The sequence below is a fragment of the Pseudonaja textilis genome, chromosome 9 (genome assembly GCF_049901715.1).
Source record: "Pseudonaja textilis isolate UNSWEBS1 chromosome 9, rPseTex1.2, whole genome shotgun sequence".
Lineage (NCBI taxonomy): Eukaryota > Metazoa > Chordata > Lepidosauria > Squamata > Elapidae > Pseudonaja > Pseudonaja textilis.
This window is the reverse complement of record NC_141998.1, coordinates 18,606,167-18,627,385: the sequence shown is the minus strand read 5'-3', so window position 1 is coordinate 18,627,385 and position 21,219 is coordinate 18,606,167. Positions and strand designations below refer to the sequence as shown.

At 41.8% G+C, this 21,219-nt stretch overlaps 1 protein-coding gene across 2 annotated transcripts; it reads right to left on the bottom strand.

Annotated features, from left to right (window-relative positions):
• Positions 1 to 263: 263 nt before the first annotated feature.
• Positions 264 to 20,544, bottom strand: KCNJ5 (potassium inwardly rectifying channel subfamily J member 5). Of its 2 annotated transcripts, XR_015744674.1 has the most exons (5): positions 19,796 to 20,544; positions 11,293 to 11,432; positions 7,639 to 8,585; positions 3,983 to 4,802; positions 2,235 to 2,298 (listed from the first exon to the last, which is right to left on the bottom strand). XR_015744674.1 is itself a non-coding variant. In XM_026708983.2 (4 exons), the coding sequence occupies exons 2-4, from the start codon at positions 11,322 to 11,324 to the stop codon at positions 1,922 to 1,924; spliced, it is 1,356 nt and encodes a 451-aa protein (XP_026564768.1). In that variant the 5' UTR covers positions 11,325 to 11,432; positions 19,796 to 20,542; the 3' UTR covers positions 264 to 1,921. The 2 variants fall into 2 exon arrangements, 1 of the variants encoding a protein (XP_026564768.1); XM_026708983.2 differs by lacking the exon at positions 3,983 to 4,802 and having other exon boundaries at positions 264 to 2,298; positions 19,796 to 20,542.
• Positions 20,545 to 21,219: the final 675 nt, after the last annotated feature.

The window sequence follows — 21,219 nt, the reverse complement described above, 5'->3', positions numbered from 1 at the left end:
CACAGTGGTGGAATTCAAAATTTTTTTACTACTGGTTATGTGGGCATGGCTTAGTGGGTGTGACTTGGTGGGCGTGGCAAGGGAAGGATACTGCAAAATCCCCATTCCCTCCCCACCCCACTAACCTGCTTTCCAGCTCCCTTCTCCTGTGCAGGGCAACCAAAGATGACCCAGCCGATCAGCTGGGACTCGGAAGGCAGAGAAGAGATGGAGGCAGGGTGTGGTATTTTCCAGTTCTACTATTCAAAATTTCCGCTACTGGGTCTCCAGAACTGGTCAGAACCTGCTGAATACCACCTCTGCAGCCGTGTCTATCCATACGGTTCTGTCTTGTTTGAAAATGATGGTGTCATTTTGTTCAAAGGAAATATGATACTAGATGCCTCTAGATAATAATGTGAATACTGGGATTTGAGAAAAGGCCACAAAATCTATGTCATAGGAGGCACCAGAAGAATGTTGCAGACAGTATGACGAATTTGCTAAGACACACAAGTTCAAAGTCCACTTCAGTCTTTATTATTTTTTACAAAGAAACTGCAAGGAAGTTCTCCCCACTTCAAAGTCTTTGCAGTAAAAGGACCATGTGCCACATGGGACTATTGACAATGCAAGGAAGAAAGTGCATCAATGCAGTTGGAGATTTTTTTAAACAGCATTTGAGAAACAGATGGTGCAATGTGTGTGCTGCTGATCAGGTCTTTCGCCTTTTTATTCTTGTCTTACAGTTCCCACCATTTCAGATCTTTCCTATCGGGCCGCCAATAATTGGCTAAGGTCTGATTATACAAAAATAAATTGATTAATTGGGGAAAGGTCTTATATCAACCTTATGCTTTCCTAAGACAACTGCCCTCTTCCTCTTACGGATGCAGTGACAATCTAGCCAATGCACTGTAGATATGATGAATAAACCTAACCTTAATTATATTTAATCGTGTTGACATTATAATTAATATAATAAAATATAAACCTTGAAAACTAGACTCGATAGACTAGACTTCATGCGAACATTTAAACCTTCATTTTGTGGTTCAAGTCCAGCTTCAGTGATTTTTGTGAGTTTGGAACCGATCTCTGTTTCTCATAAGGCAACTCAGAAGGTAGGTGAAAGTGTCTGTGGCATTGTTGAAGGAGGACATATTGTGGATGGTAGCTTGAATACCTGGGGTTAAGGCAGGATATAAATCTAAGAAGTAAAAAAAACAACAACAACCCTGCTTTAAAATGTCCTTTAGATAATCCAAAAGCCAGTTGAGTTCCTTATTCATTTAAAGCTACTATATGAATTGTCCTTGTTTAACTACTCTCACAAAAACCATAACAGGCAAACCAAACTCCTAACGCTTCAGAAAATGAGTTCCTTTCCTCCACTAAATGATATTCTTCCATATTTTAGCTGAATTCACAGTAGACAGAACCCTCAAAGATAACTAATCACATCTATATCCCATCACAGAGAAAGATACAACACACAATTTGGCCAATTTGGCCTGTTCCCGACCCCCATTATCCTTTGCCTCTTTTTATTCATCAGTTAGCATTTCCAATAAATCAAGGAAGGGGAAAAAAAACTCTCCTAACTACATTTGTTCCATCAAATCGCCCTACCTCCTTTAAAAAATGTGCAGAAGAGACACATTGCAAGAAAAAGAAAAGCCAACGAGCTTCAAGATATGTGACCATCTACAGTGCCATTACATCTCCTTAAGCTGGTTAGTTTTCACGTGTTCTCAAAACAGTAAGTAAAATCCTTATAGTTAATCTCCAGAATGGAGTTGGAGAAACTCAGATTATATGGAGGGGTACAGCGCAATCCAATAATATCCATGTGAGTGAGAATATTATCCTCTGGTTGTCCCATGTCTTCTTCTGCCTCCTCAGTGGTGAGGGAATCTGAATTTTCTATCCTTCTCAAGACTCAATGTTTTAAAAACAGGCTCTCCTTCATCTCGCCTGCTGTTCCATTGTTTCCATTCAGTTCAATTGCCTCTAGGCCTTCATTCCTGTTGTCATCTTTCTCCATCCCTTCCTGCTGTTCTTTCTCCTCTTCTGCTTCCTCAGTTTCCTCTCCATTCAGGAGGTTCATGGTAGATAGGTGGCTGAGAAGCCGTCCTTCCTTGAAAGACTCAGCCAGTTCTTTGGCACAGCAAGAAGGTGTATTGGTTTCATAGGTACTATGAAAACTGTTGTAGTCAACCTCATAAAAGTCCTTCTCTAAGGTAAGGACAGGGGTGAAACGATGACCCCAAAGCACTTCTGTGTCCATGTAGGAACTGCGAGCCTGGCAAGTCATTCCTGTATGAGAGAAATTTTAAAAAAAACAGAGATTTAGTAGATCTAGTGAAAGAGTAACCTTCCCTGATACTACAATGGAAAAATATAATATGCATTTCCCTTTCTTTCTTTCCTTCCTTCCTTCCTTCCTTCCTTCCTTCCTTCCTTCCTTCCTTCCTTCCTTCCTTCCTTCCTTCCTTCCTCCCTCCCTCCCTCCCTCCCTCCCTCCCTCCTTCCTTCTTTCTTTCTTTCTTTCTTTCTTTCTTTCTTTCTTTCTTTCTTTCTTTCTTTCTTTCTTTCTTTTTTTCTACCAAAACATTTTACCACTGCTTCTCAAACTTAGAATAGAATGACAGAGTTGGAAGGGACCCTAGCGGTTTTCTAATCCAACCCTCTGCTTAGGCAGGAAACCCTATACCACTTCAGAAGAAATGGTTGTCCCACCACTTCTTAAAAACTTCCAGTGTTGGAGCATTCACAATTTCTGGAGGCAAGTTGTTCCACTGGTTAATTGTTCTCACTGTCGGGAAATTTCTCCTTAGTGCTAGGTTGCTTCTCTCCTTGGTTAGTTTCCATCTATTGCTTCTTGTCAATGGCAAACTACTTCTGAAAATCCTTGCAAAGAAAACTGCAGGGTCCAGTCACCAAGGATCAGACATGACTGAATTGGGGATGGGGAGAGGTGCCTATGAGTCTTGACATAATAACATCAAAGGTGTAGGTGAAGGAGAGAAAGAGGCTGGGGGTGGAGGCAAGAGAGGAATCAGCCTAGAATCATTACATTCCCACAAGCAGTCTGTGTCCAGCCTCTCTTGAATTCGGTTAATTCTTATTTAGCGTCAATTCAGCACTGTTAGTTGACTAGATTCTCGTGTATAGGCAAGAACAATAAATTAGCTCAGCTGTAACCTAACATTTGATCCTGATTCTTTGCACCTGACAAGAGACAGGCAAACCCATAGTAGGGCCCTTGCTGTAATATAAAACCGATTAATGTTTGCCTTCCTTTGCCATCCAAAGAAACCCTCCAAGGAGTTAAAAACCCTTACCAAAAGTCTGTGTTCCAAGGCCATTATTTGAAAATTGAAAGCAATAAATCTACGAGTGGCCAATTGTCAACAGAGGCTGTTCTGAAAGCTTGGAGAACAGCAAACAATAGCTGCCCCAAATTATACTTTTTAATGTTCTGTAATTGAATCAGCCAATGCATTCATTATGTAACTCAGACAAATTGGAACAAATAACCTAGACAAAGGGGAGCACACAAAGGGCACACGCAGCCTCTCTTTGTGTGTGCGTGTGTGTTGTTTTGCTTTTACAGGTAGTCCTCGACTTCAGAATCATAACCGAGCCCAACATTTCTGTTGTTAAGTGAGTTTTGTTCCATTTTGTGACCTTTCTTGTCAAGCAAATCACTACAGATGATAAGTTATTAACCTGGTTGTTAAGTGAATCTGGCAATCTCCCCATTGACTTTGCTTGTCAGAAGTCCACAAAAGGGGATCATGTGACTTTGGGACACAGTGACGGTCATAAATATGAACAAGTTGCTAAGCATTCAAATGTTGATCCCACGACTATGGGCACACTGTAACGGTTATATAAGTGCAAAAAATGATCATGTCACTTTTTTCAGTGCCATTGTAACTTTCAATGGTCACCAACTAAACCACCACTAAACCAACTGTTGGAAGTAGAGGACTACCTGTATAATGTCTTTTTCACCACCCTTCTTTGTAGCAAGGGGCTTTTCTATTTCACAGAAAACCACGAAGACAAGTGAAGTCATCAAATGTCAACACACACACATTCACAGACTTTGTTAAAAGATGTCCGTATTCCAAACGAACAGAGATTTCGAGACCACTTAAATATTCCACAACAAAGCTTTGCAAATTTGCCTTCGCTGAAATCTCTAAGTATTCTTTGGATGGTCAGATATTTGGCAGATCATCTGCCTGCTGACATTCAGATCCAGCATTTCACTAACATGATCTTCAAGGGATAGACAGCATGTGTGAAGTTCTTAGAGGGAGTAATTGGCACACAAAAATGATCCGGTAAGTGACTTAAGAATCCTCAACATGGCGCAAAAACCCATTTTCACTCCAAGGTAAATCCCAGTGAATCCAATGTGATTTTTCTCCTGGGTAAATTATATAAGACTTCAGCTTTAGTTCACCTTATGATTATACATTCATTTAAATAGCCTGGAAAGCTTTCTTTCCAATTACACTTCAAAAGCATGAAGGGCAGGTTTGAGAAAGCTGATTCTGAACAGCAAAATTAGAAAATGCATCCGCCAAGATTAATTTAAGATTGTTTTCTTTCTGACTCTGACATACTGATATAATGGTAGGTGGGGGTATTTCCACAGGACTATTGTTTGCATTCAAAGCTGTCCTGAGTGGACTTCTGCAAAAATCAAAATATTGACATCCAATCATGGTTTAAGTCTTGATGACCAAGAGAAGAATGTAAAAGAAGTCACCCAATCAACCTTGCTTCCTTGGCTATTATTCATTCTGGAACAACATTTTAGAGAATTGTTCATTAGAAACAAGACAATACATAATTTCCAAGTTAAACCTACTACTGGTTGACCTTTTCTGTATTCCTGGACATGGAATTATCCAAAGATTTCAGATAATGAAGGTTTTAAAAATCACTCAGAAGTAAACCAAGATTGAAACAGTTTCACCAAATAAAAGGAGAAGCAGCTGTCAGGACTGCTAAGAGGAGTCCATAGTTTAATCACTTATCACCAAAGACAGGCAGCTCAAGCTGATTCCAGCAAATGTCAAAGATACAATCTGCAATTAATGTCATCAGCAGACAAATGTTTTATTAATATTCCAGAATTCCAAAGAAATTAAAGTAATTGATTTGGACATAGCATTAACCTCTTTATGACCCACCCCAAAAAGTAATCGTGAGTTACAAATAATCATTCTGAAGGGCTGAGTTATGAACACCTTTGTTAAATAAATGGCTGATTTAATTTAGAATCCTGTTTAAAATAATGACCATGAGATGGTTCTATATTACTCACAAATAGATGTATCTTCTAGCTCATCCTAAAAATTGTTGGTCTTCACCAACCAGTAGACTGCCCAATTCATTAAATTAAATTTCAGTTCAGTAATGCATGTATGGCCAACAAAGAATGTTCTTCACACATTCCTACTTGGCATGAAATTATAAGTTATCTGTCTAGGATCATGAATACCTAGAACGAGGTTAGATATCTCCACAACTGTTTACTGTTCCCTAAAATGAGGAAATGAGGATGCTCAAATGATAATGTCCATTCCATTAAGTACTTTCCATTACTGGCTGAAGCCATGGTTGATTGAATTGAGCATGATACAGGAGTGTTTTTGGTTTGCAAGAGCTTGTCCTTGAAAAAGCCTGAAAACAAGAAATTTTGAGGGGGAAGATCCAGTGAATTAAGTATAAATAGCAGACCAGCTAATCACAAGAGTAACTGTCTCAATATTTGTGATGGTAGGTGGAAAAGACTTTTAAGAGATGGGATGATGAGGTGTTCCTTAGAGAATAGTCAGGTAAGGGAAAGCCTCACCTATAATGGTGGGGGCAAGGGTCTCAAAAGGGACCCTCCCCAGTTTCTTGAGCTATAAAAGGACAGTGGGAGAATTGTACTTTCAGACATGCAAGATTCTACTAATGTAGCTTTGCAATAAAGTAGAATTAGATTATCTGGCCATGCATTCTGCCTAAAGTTCACAATATTACTATTCTTTTCATTTTGGTTGACATGTGGCTGGGTTGGATTTGGCTTTAATGCCAGGAGAATGAGAGAGATGGGTGGTCTAGAAACATGATAGATAGATAGATAGATAGATAGATAGATAGATAGATAGATAGATAGATAGATAGATAGATAGATGATAGGTAGCTAGCTAGCTAGATATTTAGATAGATAGATCGATAGATAGATAGATAGATACCTAGATAGATGATAGGTAGCTAGGTAGATAGATAGATAGATAGATAGATAGATAGATAGATAGATAGATAGATAGATAGATAGCAATAGCACTTAGACTTATATACCGCTTTATAGTGCTCTACAGTCCTCTCTAAGCCGTTTACAGAGTCAGCAGATTGCCCCCAACAATTTGGATCCTCATTTTACCCACCTCAGAAGGATGCAAGGCTGAGAAAACCTTGAGCCTGGTGAGATTTGAACTGCCAATTGCAGATAGATAGATAGATAGATAGATAGATAGATAGATAGATAGATAGATAGATAGATAGATAGATAGATAGATAGATAGATAGGCAGGCAGGCAGGCAGGCAGGCAGGCAGGCAGGCAGGCAGGCAGGCAGGCAGACAGACAGACAGACAGACAGGACATGGAGAGATAGATAAAAAATGTGGAGCCATTACAAAAAGATATCAGTCCTAAGAAAGTATAATCCCCCTGGATTGTGAATCGAAATAGAGAAAGGCTTTGTCAGATTTTAAAGTTTCCATTACAATACATTAACTCCAAGATGACTCTAAACAGCTTCAGCAGTTAAAAGAAACAACCATATATAAAAACTGTCATCTATGGAACAACATCACACCCAATCAGATCACATCCAACTCAAGGCCTGGAAATTCTCTGGTACTAACCAAAGCCCACCCTGTTTAGTTTTGGAGATCAGTGAGGGGTAGGTTCTGTCTTCTGCAAAGCCAATAATTGACCATAAAGGTAAAAAAAAAGATAGTGTTTTAGTTTATTAATGCATTATTGTGATGCCTCTCTGTCAACTAAAAAGATACTCCTTTGGTCTTTTTAGCTGCCAGAAAAAGGGAGTGGGGGGGAAACAGTGCATTCCTTATCTAGGTGATTCCTAGATAATCACCTGGAGTGCAAAAAAATTACTGGAGAATGATTGATGACTCTTGGGGATGGATGTGTCCCATTGGAGAATACACATCCAGGGAGTGGGAGGAAGACCAGGATCAAGGGGGAAATGAATGATGTATTTTAGTATCAGCTGCATCCAGCTAACACCAATATGGCCTCTTCCAATAAAACAATTTTCTTTTCTCTGAGATGCGGCTAGAGACTTATGATTTGAATGGGGGTGGATTTGTCAGAATCCTCACACTCCCAACTTCCAGAATCTGAACATTTGACATCCCCATTATCAAAAAGCATTCCATGAAACACACATATCGTCATGCTGGCCATGTGACCACAGAAGGGTCTTTGGACAGCGCTGGCTACCACAGCTAAGAAACAGAGATGAGCACTGGCCCCCTAGAGTTGGACACCACTGGACAGGGGAAATCTTCACCTTTACCTTTTAGGAAAACCAGCCCCCACCATCTGAAGCTCTTACCTGTTGCTTCCACCATCCCTTCTAAAATGACGACAATTTCAAACTCTTCCTTCTCCAGCCGGGCACGTGACATCTCCCAAAAGGGACTCTTCTCATTGATTTCATGCGAAATGATGAGTGGGGATACCAAAAACAGCCTGTCATCCCCTGTGTCAAATCCCACATTGATGTCCGTTTGGTTCAAGGGGATGAATTCCCCTTCTTTGGTCTGTTTGGATTTAATCATCTTGGCTCGAATAGATGCTTCTACAATGTGGGAATTCCTTAGATCTCCAACCCGAAACATGAGACACAATTTCTCATCCCGGATTGAAATCACAGCATTGTAGGAGAACATGAGAGTCTCTGCCCTCTTCTTTGGTTGACTGATCTTCACAAACATGCACCCCACCATGAAAGCATTGACTATGGAGCCCAGGATTGCTTGGACCAAAAGCAATATGATGCCCTCAGGACATTTCTCAGTGATCACCCTATGGCCATAACCAATGGTGGTCTCTGTCTCAATGGAAAACAGAAAGGCAGAGACAAACCCACTGAGGTTGTCAACACAAGGGATCCAGTCTTCATCTTCCGCATGGTCTAAATCTCCCCGGATGTAGGCGATGAGCCACCAAATGAAACCAAAAAACAACCAAGTGATGGTGTAAACCATGGTAAACACAAGCAGGTTAAAGCGCCACTTGAGATCCACCAAAGTGGTAAAAAGATCACTGAGATATCGGTAGGTTTCCTGGACGTTTCCATGATGAACGTTGCACTTGCCCGTTTTTTCCATGTACCTCTGGCGTGGTTTCTTGTTTTCAGCTACCAAAAGACGCGTTCGATCTGTGGCAATTGGGACATCATCCCGGGCTTGTTTGGGAATCTTCTTTTGCTCTCTGGGGGTGACGCCAATTTCCATATCTTGATTCATGAAGATCCTTGAATCTCCGGCCATGGTTGGGCTACAGAACAGGAAAAAAACATTATACAGTAACTCTACCTTATCAAAATAAGCAGAATTCTTTTCCTCAGCCTACTTGTCTCTTGATATTTGTGACTGCAAGCCACATGGGCTGATAATGATGTGAACTGACATCCAAAACATTTGCAAAACAGCAGTTCAGGCAAAGTGGATCCACATCTTTTGATGAGTGTTCTAGGGCATTTATAGTACATTTTCATGGGCACATTTTCATCACCATGATTCACTTTATCCATAAAATAATCTCCACCTCCCTGTTTTGGTTCCTTAACTTTACCAACTGAAGTGTCAAAATTACCCCCTTTCCCCCACCCCCACAAAAAACCCTACCCATATTTATTCAGTAAAGTTGCACGAGACATTTGAAAGAAGCAATTTGCAAAATGCATTAGCCAGAACAAAAGGTATCTCAGAATTTTTTTGCAAAGATTGAATGGTGGCTTTGAAAATTCTTCCTAGTTATCTCCATGGGGATGTACATGGATAGACACTTTGCAGCATTGGTGGTTCCAATGGAAGTCCTATCTAACCACATAACCGCATATGCTCAGGCTTTTTAGCTATCCAGCTGTCTACTATCTAGCTATCATCTACCATCCATCCATCCTTCCACCCAGTCAATTTGTCCATATAAATTGGAGACAGGGGCCTCCAATCCTCAGTCCGTGGATGGCACTGGGCCTCCGCATGCCAGAAATTGTGCCATGAAAACAAGTGAAGCCCCATCCGTGGGATACAGGCAGTAGATGAAGCCACGCCCACTCCGGTCCATGGAAAAACTTCTCTCCACGGAACCGGTCCCTGATACCCAAAAGGTTGGGGGCCACTGCTCTGAGAGGCAAACAACCATAAAAATAATTGGTAAACAGTTAAAATAGAATGCAAAAAAGAAATTAAATAGAATTAATGTCGGTTCTTTGAGATAGGCCAAATCAAGAAAGAGACAGCAAGGATTATAAGAATGCTGCTTTATTGCTATAGGGTTATTTTGAAATTCTTTCTCATGCGTTCTCCTGTCCCTGGATTGTTTCTTTTATTTTATTTTTCTGAATACATTCTTCAAACTTATCTTATTTATACACAAGATAGGTGCAAATGAATGTTTAACTCTCCCCCCCACTCCCGTCCATTTCTCCTCCTGTAAGCGAGCAGTGTTTGAAAAAAAAAAAACAGGAGATTTTGCACTTATTAATGGAATCCTTTTATTTTTCTGATAAAAAGAAATCCTGTTATGAAACCTTTCATTTATCTTTGGACAAAAGTGGAGCTCCTGTGGAGAACTACTCACCAGCCCCCATGTACTTTACACACACAGAGAGAGAGACACATGGATATACACAGACACAGACCCAGACACAGACAAAGAGCACAAATCCTAGGAAAACCTAACCAACTCTCTTAATTCTCTGTCTTTGATCTTATAAACCGATGGCTAGGATTCAAGATGAAGCAATATAACTAAGCTACATAAAGTAATATAATTATAGAAATCTATTTTTGAAAAGTACAAATAAATACCCAAGTCAAACGGTAGAAGAACCAAGGAGAATGAACAGATACCAGTGTATCTCACCAAAGTCAGAACTAGAAATAAATCTCGGGGCCTCCAAAAGAAAAGCAAGCGTTGGTTTTAACCCAACTTCTTCAGTTTATTGAAACTTTTCCTTTCAAAACCTAAAGCCAGGAAATTTTCTATTCATGCTTAGCTTTCTTAGAACCAGATTTTCAAAAGAATGCAGAGATTTGGTAAGATATTTGCAGCTGAATTTCTTCTGCACCATTATTTTCAGTGGGATAAAAATGAACTTTTCCCTCCCCCCATTTGGAATTATGGCAAGAAAATGAATTCTGTTAAATTGCTACTGGGAATTCTGGAATTTGTAGAACTTCAAATTATTTGGAGGAGCCCAGAATGGAGGACGAAAGACTCGAGCTGTTTGTCACTATTTTTTACTTATTTTAAAAACCGAGCTATGTAACCATCCCAATATTGCTATTACAGAGCATCAAAATAGAGTTGGAGAATTGCTGGAGAAATCAAGAGAAGACACACTGAGGAAGGGAATGTATTGTCCAGCTGCCATTTTATCAGGCTGCTTCATCAGCTTCCTTAAAAGCCCAGCAAATGTGTTATCATCTCTTCAGTTTAAGCTGATCATGAGCTGGACTGCAAGAATTGTAAAATCTTGCATTGAATTGTGACGGATGCCAACTGCACAGCTTCCAGCAAGAGCTAAAGTCCTTTTTCTTTTCTTTTTACCACCCTGTAATCCCTTGCTTTGGGGTGGGGTCAGGGTGACTGAATGGAACTGAGCATTTACTGACCAGATGCCCTTCCTGACACCTATGCTGGGTTTACAGCAGATATTTTATCTTTGCTCCCTGATAGAGAAACATCTGCCGCTGCCTAGGATTGAATTCTCAACCTTCCGAGTAAGATATGATGTCTTCAACTATGGGCCACTGTGTTGCTCAAGAACTGAAGTCCAATTGCAACATCAAGGAAGGATAGTACAGATCCTGCAGAAAACAGGATCAGCAATTTTCCAACCATATTTTGCTCGGGTTAAAAAGAAAACCTTGAAAACTCTTCACGGTAAAATAAGTTACCAATCTGATTTGAAGTGAAAAATTGAACTGACTCTGAGAGTAATGCCAGGCAAAGTATATAGAGAAATATTCCTTACCTCAATATGAGAGGAAGTGTGATACAAGACATAGGATATTGGCTTAGTCTTTTAAACTCCTGAATTTTCCGCTTGTCCAAGTCATTAAAGTCCTAAGTAGACTTAATCTGATCATTCCTTCCTTAGCCTCCCTTCGGCGGCTGTGAAGACAAGAACAGGAGATTGCAAACTCTTAAAGAGCTGGACGTAGGCGCTATTGATTACTGAACCTAATGTCTGAGTGTGTAATGTGCTTTGATTTCTCACATAAAAATAATTGAAGTGTGAAGCAATACCAGATAAAACAAATTGGATACAAGTACATAGAAGACAGAGACGTATGAAAAAGAGCCATGCAAGACATAGATTTCATTTCTTTTTAACAAGCCCTGTGTCAGCCTATCATTTCTGGTTAAGAAATGCCATCTGATCACCACCGACTACTTCCTTTGAGATAGAAGAGCAGAATGTTTTTGGCTCCAATAAGCCAGTCCTTGCTTCATGATCGATCACTTAACATCCATTTGAAGCTACAGTATAAATGTAACTTGTGGTTATGGAACTTGTGACTCTGTGCTGACATATTGGCCCTATGTCAAGGATCACCTGTAGGGAACAATGCTGAGAATTCTACTTCCATAACCTCTGCAAAATCAAGGTTTCCCACTTATAAATGAAGTCCTTTAAGCCTGTGCTCAATTACCAAGGAGAAAGCTCCCTTACATACAGAACAATACAATGGTAACTCGTCGTGGCTCAGTGGCTAAGACGCTGTGCTTGTCGATCAGAAAGGTTGACAGTTTGGCAGTTTGAAACCCCAGTGCCGCATAATGGAGTGAGCTCCCGTTACTTGTCCCAGCTTCTCCAACCTAGCAGTTCAAAAGCATGTAAAAAGGCAAGTAGAAAAATAGGGACCACTTTGGTGGGAAGGTAACAGCGTTCTGTGCGCCTTCAGTGTTTAGTCATGCCGGCCACATGACCACGGAGACGTCTTCAGACAGCACTGGCTCTTCTGCTTTGTAATGGAGGTGAGCACTGCCCCCTAGAGCCAGAAATGACTACCACGTATGTGCCAGGGGGACCTTTATCTTTACCTTAGCTCCACTTAGTAGATGAGGTTGAAATGGGGAGATCCACATGGCCTTCACGGTGAACCATAATATGATTTGATTTGTTTGAGCATAGTCGGTGACACAGAGACATCAACTGACTGATGTTCACAAGTTTATGATGCCATGGATCTTCCTTCGGGAACACAGGCACAGAGCTGAATTTTAAGTGATCGTGCCAAGTTTATAAAATGCCAACTTGTATTTTTCTTGGGTTATTAGTGGTGATCTATTATGCAGCTCACTTCAGGGGAAGGCAGGATATTTGTCAAGTTAATTAATCGGTAAACAAGCTTTGTTTAGTAGAAGCCAATTCAAAAATATTCTCTCTCTCTCTGTTTTTTCCCCCTGGGAAAACCTGATTGCCAAAATGATAGACTGATTTCCCACCCCCTGAAATACAGGGGGAAAAAAGGGATTTCCCCCCAAAAGATTATAATATATCAGGCAATCTGTGAGCCTGTTTATTATCGTGCAGAATTCATCAACCACAGAGGTTAGTTGTTGTTTTTCTGAGCCACTCCTACCTTTGTAATACAGAATAGAACAACAGAATAATTATATCACTTTTATGCACAAAGTCACTTGTTCCTTTTGGACGGACTGCAAAATTGGCAGTAGCTGAAAATGGAGATGGGAAGGCCAGTTTTCTCCCTCTTATCAAGTACACAGAGAGGGTTTTTATCAGCTTTCCTCCTATCACAACCCTCCTTACTCACATTCCAAAGGGGGTTGGTTAGGAATGACCTTTAAAAAGGCCCAACATTTCATTCAAGGTGAATGAGCTAAATCCAGATGGAGCTGCTACTGGTCCATCTGTGCAGTTGCAGAGAAAGTTCCAGCATTTAGACCACTGACAAAAATGTGATCCCAATGATAATAAGCAGACAAAGATTCAGCTGGATGAATTATTTTCTTCGTACTTAATGGCCGTCTCAAACCTGCTGCCGAATTGCAAAAATTAATGCAATTTAAGAGAGGAAGTAATTAAATATATGGAGAATAATCATACTAGCTGGAGCGCATTTACAAGATTCAGTTTGGATTGAATCAAATTTAGAGTCTGTCAACACCTTGCCCCTATCTTGAAGAGCGCCTGTCTCTCCCAGCACCACAGTCCAGAACCAAATGTAGCCCTTAGTGTGACAAGCAGCAGATCCTTGGCATGAAAAATAATGGGCAGCAGACCATGGTCAGGGCAGAAACCCAAGAGACTGTTTTGCAGGGAGGTTGAATGTTGGGCCATTATGGTTTGACCAGTTCTCAAAGGATCCAAAACTTTCTCAACTTTACTTGGAGAACTGATGTCAGACTTTAGGCAAGGAAAAAATGGTACACTTTTCTCCAGTGTTAGTGTTCCAACTAACAAACTCCAGGCCAATAAACTCTGAGACAGGCATTTTCTCAAAGTTCCATTTTGATAGTTCTGGGTTTTCCCTTCCCAAAAGAAAAGCAAACATCCAACTCCTGCACCCATCAGTCCATCACATGGCCCAATCAAATGTCATCCCCACTGTAGACTTTCCTCCAGTCACTGCCCTCCAGGTGCAGGGTAACATGTCCTTGACTTTCTGAGAAAGAATGTTGCTGGGTCTAATCTTCCATCTTTCTATGAAATCCCCCCTCCCAGATTCCCAGGCACTGAATGTGGCAGCCTCAAAGCTTCCAAGTAAAAATGGCTTCCAAGGCTGACATCCGGTGGATTTTCTTCTGTCTAAAAAAAAACCCCACACAAGAATAGCAGATTCAGGATCACATGATATTAAGAATGGGCAGAACTTTAGTCCAAAAAATATTCAGCCAGGACAAAAATCAACTGATTATCTGCCCATGGTAACCTGGATCAGTTTTATAATGTGTATGGAACAACTAAAACTTACTTCTTTGAACACCTCAGAAAAATATATTTTGCACTAATTAGACTTTGTAGGGTAATTATTTCACATATAATAAATGAACTTCTTTTAAATATACTCTACTGAGAGTTGAGAAGCAAAAAAAAGCTGGCAAATTTATCCCGTTTTGGCAGTGGGTTGAAAAGCTGCCATATTTGTTCTGACCAGTTGGTCTTTCCAGATAAAATCGACTGGAATTTTAGAGTTGGAGGGATTTCAGGGACAATTAAAGATGATCTGGAATATAATCAAAGCATCTCTCTCGCGTGGCTGTCCAGCTTTGCTTACATACATCCGATGAAAGACTGCTGACTGGTTTTGGTACAGTGGAAGTCTCTTCTATTGCCAAACTGCCCGTGCTGTTTGAAAATTGTGTAAAAAAATTCTCTGCATTTCTGTCCTTTTGAGCAACAGAACTAGAGGTGGTATTCAGCAGGTTCTGAGCAGTTCTGGAGAATCGGTAGTGGAAATTTTTAGTAGTTCGGAGAACCGTCAAACACCACCTCTGACTGGCCCCACCCCCATCTATTCTCCACCTCCTGAGTCCCAGCTGATCGGCTGGGTCTCCTTTTGTTGCCCTGCACAGGAGAACGGAGCTGGAAAGCAGGTTAGTGGGGTGGAGAGGGAATGGGTGTTTTGCAGTATCCTTCCCTTGCTACGCCCACCAAGCCACGCCCACAGAACCTGTAGTAAAAAGTTTTTGAATCTCACCACTGAACAAAACAGAGCTGGATTTTTATCCTCATTAAAGAAGGCACTCGTGGATGTTTTAAGATCATAATCGTATCTCGTTTGATAGTTTCTTCTCAGGCTAAAACTAGGATGGCAGCCTTTGGGTGGCCAACAACAACACTGTTTGGAAGAATGGGCACATGTTTTTGTGTGAACACAATGACATAGAGTTGGTGAGGATCACTTCACATTTGTGGACAAGCCCAAGACAGGGTTCAGGATAGCCGGATTCCTGCAGCATGCTAAACATACGTGGATCTGCTTGGTTCCAGCATCAGCTGGTCATTACAATTTGTACCTAGCTGCTGCGAATAAAATATCACCATTTAATAAAAATAAGAGTGCTCAATTATGGGATGCAACAGAGCAGAATATAAGAACCTTTCCAGTTTCTCTGCATAATTTCTAATTTGCCAATTCTGTGCTACCTTTTGTACAATGCACCATACCACAAATTAAGTTTGGATACTAATTCCTTCTTATAGTATAGTTTTTATGCAGTTATACCTCTTGTTTTTCTGTTATATGGATATATGTCATAGTTCTGGGGTGCAATGGCTCAGCGGCTAAAGGCACTGAGCTTGTCAGCTGGAAGTTGTAAGCTGGAAGCTGACAGCCCAGGTTTGAGACCTGAGTGCTGCACGACAGGGCAAGTTCCTGTTACTTACTCCAGCTCCTGAACACCTACCAGTTTGAAAGCATGCAAATACGAGTAGATAAATAGGTACCACTTTAGTGGGAAGGAAACAGTGTTCTGTGCACCTCAGTATATAGTCATGTTGGCCATGGAAGCATCTTCAGACAATGTTGGCTCCCTCAACTAGGAAATGGATGTGAGCACTGTCCCTTAGAGCAGGGATCCCCAACACCTGGCTCGTGGCATGCCACAAACTAGGGCATGCAAACAAGCAAATCCCCACCCATGAGATGCAGGAAGCACACAAAACCTCGCCTCCTCAGATCCATGGAAGAACCTCTCTCTGTGGAACTGGTCCCTGGTGCCCAAAAGGTTGGGGGCCACTCCCCTAGAGTCAGACATGACTAGACAGCATAAACCTTTTATGCCATAGTTCTCCTATTAGATATTTTACGGTACCTGGTCTTATGGCTGTAATAAACTGATTGATTGGATTATAGTTTCTATTCAGAATTTAATCTTGGTTCAGAACAAAAGCTAATGGAAATTGCTTCAAGTCCATCTTTTAGAGCTTGTTGGGATTTTCTTTGTTTGGTTTGTTACCTTGGTAGTAGCAGTTTCTGAAAGAGGAGAGAGACAAATGAATGCCAGCTTACAATGAAATCCCAGGTCTCACAAAGAGTGGAACTGATGAAAGCAGCCAGGTAGTCTCCCACCTCTTTTAATAGGACTCCAACTGATAAATGCTGGTTTCCCTGCAATGTGACACAGGTAGTTTTCAAGTTATGACCCATAATTAAGACCTGAAAACGTATCATTAAGCGGAGCAGTCGTTGAACGAAACATCACATTCCCTGCCAGTTTCTCCCTAGGCTTTGCTTGTTGGAAACTGGCTGGGAAGGCTACAAATGATGACTCCATGTTTCCAGGATGGTGTAACCCTGGTCAATATGAACCCATTTCCAAGCGTTTGGATCACAATTGCATGCCCACAAGAATGTTGCAGCATAAATGCAGGGACTGGTCATAAGTCCCTTTTTCTCCATGTCAGTATTGACAATACTCTGAATAAACAGTGATCCTTTGCTTTAATCTGATCTTTCTTGTCTCTCACACACTTTTGGCCAACATCTTTTGCTGTCTCTGCTGCAAATTCCACAGAATGTTTAGTTCAAAAGAGACCTTTTACATCTCCCATCCTTTTTGGCTAGTTTAACTGTGCTCCGAAAGATTCTTCTGGACTGGATTATCCCAATAAAAAAGGATATTAATTTCAATGGGATTTAAGTAGCACCTCCCCAGACTAAGCAATAATTCATTTCTTCAACTGAAAATGAGTGGGATCTAAATTCTGCCTCCTGATCTGCAAGCGTAGGAACCATCAAGTGTATTTTCACCACATTTAGGTCAGCCTTTGGCCATTAACTCACTGGCTTCAAAGCAATAGATTGGTCCAGCTGGTGAAAAAGCCAACTAGCACTACATGTGGGCTGCAGTGGACACCCTGCTGAAGAAGATCCCTTCTTGATAAGTGAAAGAGATAAACCTATCTTAGATGCACAAGGCTGATGCTTTCAATCAGGGGTGTCAAAGTTGATTTCACTGAGGGTCGCATCAGGGTTGTGTTTGACCTCGCGGGATAAGGATGGTGTGGCCAGGATGGGCATGGCTACTTCAACGTCACTTATGTTGAGGGTGCCTGTGATGGCCCAAGTGCCCTACCAGTAAAAATGGGCTCCCAAGCTCTGTTTTTGGCTATGATGGCCTCCTGCAACACTCTGCCAGTGAAAACAGAGCTCGGGAGGGCTGTGTTCCTGAGCTCCATTTTCACTGGCAGAGGCACCATGGATCGGTCCTTCCCTGTTCCCACAGTGGCCCACAGGTCAGATCTAAGCACCCCATGGGCCAGATCTTAAGTTTGACTCCCCTGTTTTAGATGATGCAATGGGTTGTGTGGGATGTTGAGGCAAAACTTCCCCTTGCAACGGTCTTGACCCATTCACCTGCTTCTTTGAACTTCGGGTGTGCAGCTCTCTCTGAAATAGTATCTGTGTGCCCAGAGCCATTTTGGTACCACAGAATCGGGCCTAGAATTTGGCTACCAAGATGGCCTTCTTGATGATACGCATGCTGCTATCATAGGCTGGATGCAGTCGCTCAGTGGCTAAGATGCTGAGCTTGTCCATCAGAAAGGTTAGCAAGTTCAGCGGTTCGAATCCCTAGCACCGCGTAACGAAGTGAGCTCCCGTTACTTGTCCCAGCTTCTGCCAACTTAGCAGTTCAAAAGCATGTAAAAATGCAAGTAGAAAAATAGGGACCACTTTAGTGGGAAGGGAACAGCATTCCGTGCGCCTTCGGCATTTAGTCACACCAGCCACATGACCACAGAGACGTCTTCAGACAGCGCTGGCTCTTCGGCTTTGTAACAGAGATGAGCACCGCCCCCCTAGAGCCAGAAACAAGTAGCACATATGTGCGAGGGGAATCTTTACCTTTATTTCTCATGGGCTGGAAGAAGACTATCCGGGAGCAACAGATGTTTCATCTGCCTCAAGCACAGCCTTCCTTTAAGTGTAGGTCTTTTTGATCACTCTTGACAGGTAAGGCCAGAATGGAGAAGACAGAACCTATGAACATGCTTCAATGCTTGTCCAGGACTAAAGCCATTGCCCATAATTTGGTATCCTCTATATGTGCTGGAGCTGAAACTTCCTAAATTTCAGGGCTCCACTACTTAATAGATGGACCTAGGCTAAGGTTTTGGATAGCTGACTATGATAAAACCCCTTATTAGTGTTTATAAAGCCACAGTATCTAACAAAATAGCATGGAACTGTCCATAACAACAAAATGCAGGTAACCTAATAAAACCAGCATTTCACAAAGAAATATTACTGTACAAGTCACCAAAAGATTCTTTTTTAAGGAAGGAATTCTCCTCCTGAGATATTTATTATCAGATTCTAGTTTATGATGACAGAAATGATGAGTTTTTCCCAACCATAGATAAAATTCCTTGAATTCTGGCTATCCTCAACTGAAGAGAGGAAAACAATCTTCTCGCTTGGGGTAACGCCTCATTAGATCTTCCAAGGCAGGGTTTGTTTGTTTAGCACAAAAGAGGCATTTAGAGGCTGCTGATGCTTCCTATAGTTATGTGACCTCTTTAAAAAAATTCCCCTTGTGCATATTAAAATATATATATCTATTTTTCTAGGCATGTTCACCAGAAGAAATACCCACACAAGACGGAAGTTATGGGGAACAGACTTGTGGGGTTTAGGAATGGTTAAATTCCTTTGATTGGGAGATGCCTTCTTTAAAAAAAAAAAAATCAAATTCTCCTATATGTAATTAAGGAGGACTTGGATTCAAACAAATCACATACGTCTGTGTAATGCTTGATATTTTTAAATTGGGCCAGTTTTGAGGCAATTAGAAAGGTTAACATGGAACAAATGCGAAATTCAAACAAGCAATTAACTATAATTTCATCGGTGAGTGTGAGAGCATTCAGGCGAGATCAAAAGCAACGTGGAAACACTGGGTCAAAGAGACACTTGGAAAACATTCTTGAATGTCAGTTTGAATTCGGATATTCAGATTAAAACATTCTTTAGGCCAGAGAGAAATTGCCATGGTCCTTCCACTTCCTTTCAAAATGAGTCAAACTTGAATAGAAAATTCATATCCCTACACCTTGTCCAGAATCTACAACACTGACCTCATCTTGCAGGCTTAAAACAAAACAGAATATGTGTGATTCCCATTGTGCAAAAATTGCATCTCACCTAACACGTTGCACATTTCTCATTAAACAGTAGCTGCATTTCAAACCCACTGACACCCCCGCCCGCCCCTTTCTTCACTTACCCCCATCCTTTCACCAAGGCAAAATCCAGAATAACTTCTGATACTTTTCACATCGCTTGCCCTCCCCGACTCTAGCACCCTCAGCCAGAAGTTAGATGTTCTTCTCTTTCTTCTTTTTAAGGGGCTGACCAGGTTCTCCTCTGACAAGTGGACAACCTGAAAGCAAGATCCTTGGTATCTTCTACCATCCTTCTCTTCTTCTTGGAACCGCCTGTTTTTCTCAACCTCCAGAAACATGAAATCAACCCCAAACAAGCGGGTGGGAGAAGCCAACTTACCTGACAAGGAAGGTAACGGAGGAGACCCTCCGGGAGCAGCTCTTGGTGAAACCACTGGAGAATTAAAGTCCAACTTATTCTGTGAAGGTCTGACCCATGCCATGGTCACCAGAAAGGCGTAGGGGTCTTCCCATCCCAGCCTCTTCCTGGCCTTCCCTCTTTCTCCCTGCTCGCTGTAACAAAAGATACAGGCAGAGCCTCTGTGCACGCCCCCTCTTCTTAACCATGCCTTGTTCTCTCAGTTAGAAATGTTCGGCTTCCTCTCGATCTTCTCAGACGCCTGTTAAATTTCCCTCCCTGAGCCTTAGTAGCTGCTGCCGCTACTACTTCCCTCTCCATCTGGTAGAGTACAAATGAATTCTCCGTGTATTACAGCTATTTAAAGGGGTGGAAGGAAGAGAAGGAAGGGAGATGGGCTCCATGTGACCGGAGCATCATCTGTTCTGAATGAACAAGAAGGGAAAAGGAAAGGTGGAGGAAGAGAGGGAGAGAAAGCAGGGGAAGGAGGGGCTGAGATAGAGGCTTAAGGTTGGCTTCCTGGGCTGCACAAATAGGACGAATATGGGGCAGGCAGCACCAGGAGAGAGCAGCATCGATCCCCCCTTGAGAAAACACAGGTGCTTATTCTTTCACGTGGAGTCTTCCCGAGGGTCAAGACTTGCATCTTCAAGCACCTCCAACCGTCTCCTTCGCTCTGTGCTGCCCAGCTCTAGTTCGGTTTTCTTTTGACAGCGGTTGTTGCTTGGCTCTACTTAGCAGGAGAGTCTGTGGAAAAAAACAAAGCAGGAGGGGAAGCTGAAGGCTTACACAGTGCACGGAAAAGAATGTAGATCCCCAGTGGTTGCTGCAAACCACCACCAAAAAAAAAAAGAAGAAGCCCAGGCAAAGAGGAAAGGAGGAGGCTGGGCAGAACATCTGGATGGGGAAAATAAATACCCAGGACTCCCAATATCCAGAATAACAGTTGGAAGGGAGCTTGGGGATCCAACCCACCTGCTCAGGCAGGAAACCCTGTCACCATTTCAGATAAATGGTTGTCCAGCCTCTTCTTAAAAACCTCCAGTGTTGAAGCACCCACAACTTCTGAAGGCAAGTTATTCCACTGATTAATTGTTCTCTCAGGAAATTCCTCCTTGGTTCTGGGTTGGTTTTCTCCTTGATTAGTTCCCATCCATTGTTTCTTGTCCTGCCTTCTGGTGCTTTGGAGCAGGGGTTCGCCAACCTTTTGGACCTCAGGGACCACCAAACGCATCATTTTAAATCCCGCAGACCAGAGACCCTGGGAAAATCCCCCCAAAAAGTCTGCAGGAAAATTCCCCACTCTGTTTTCCTACCGATCGATCATTCTTTATTTGGGATTGCAGGATACTGTCTCTGTTCTCAGAGGGGGGAGAGAGAGAGAGAGAGAGAGAGAGACTTTTGGC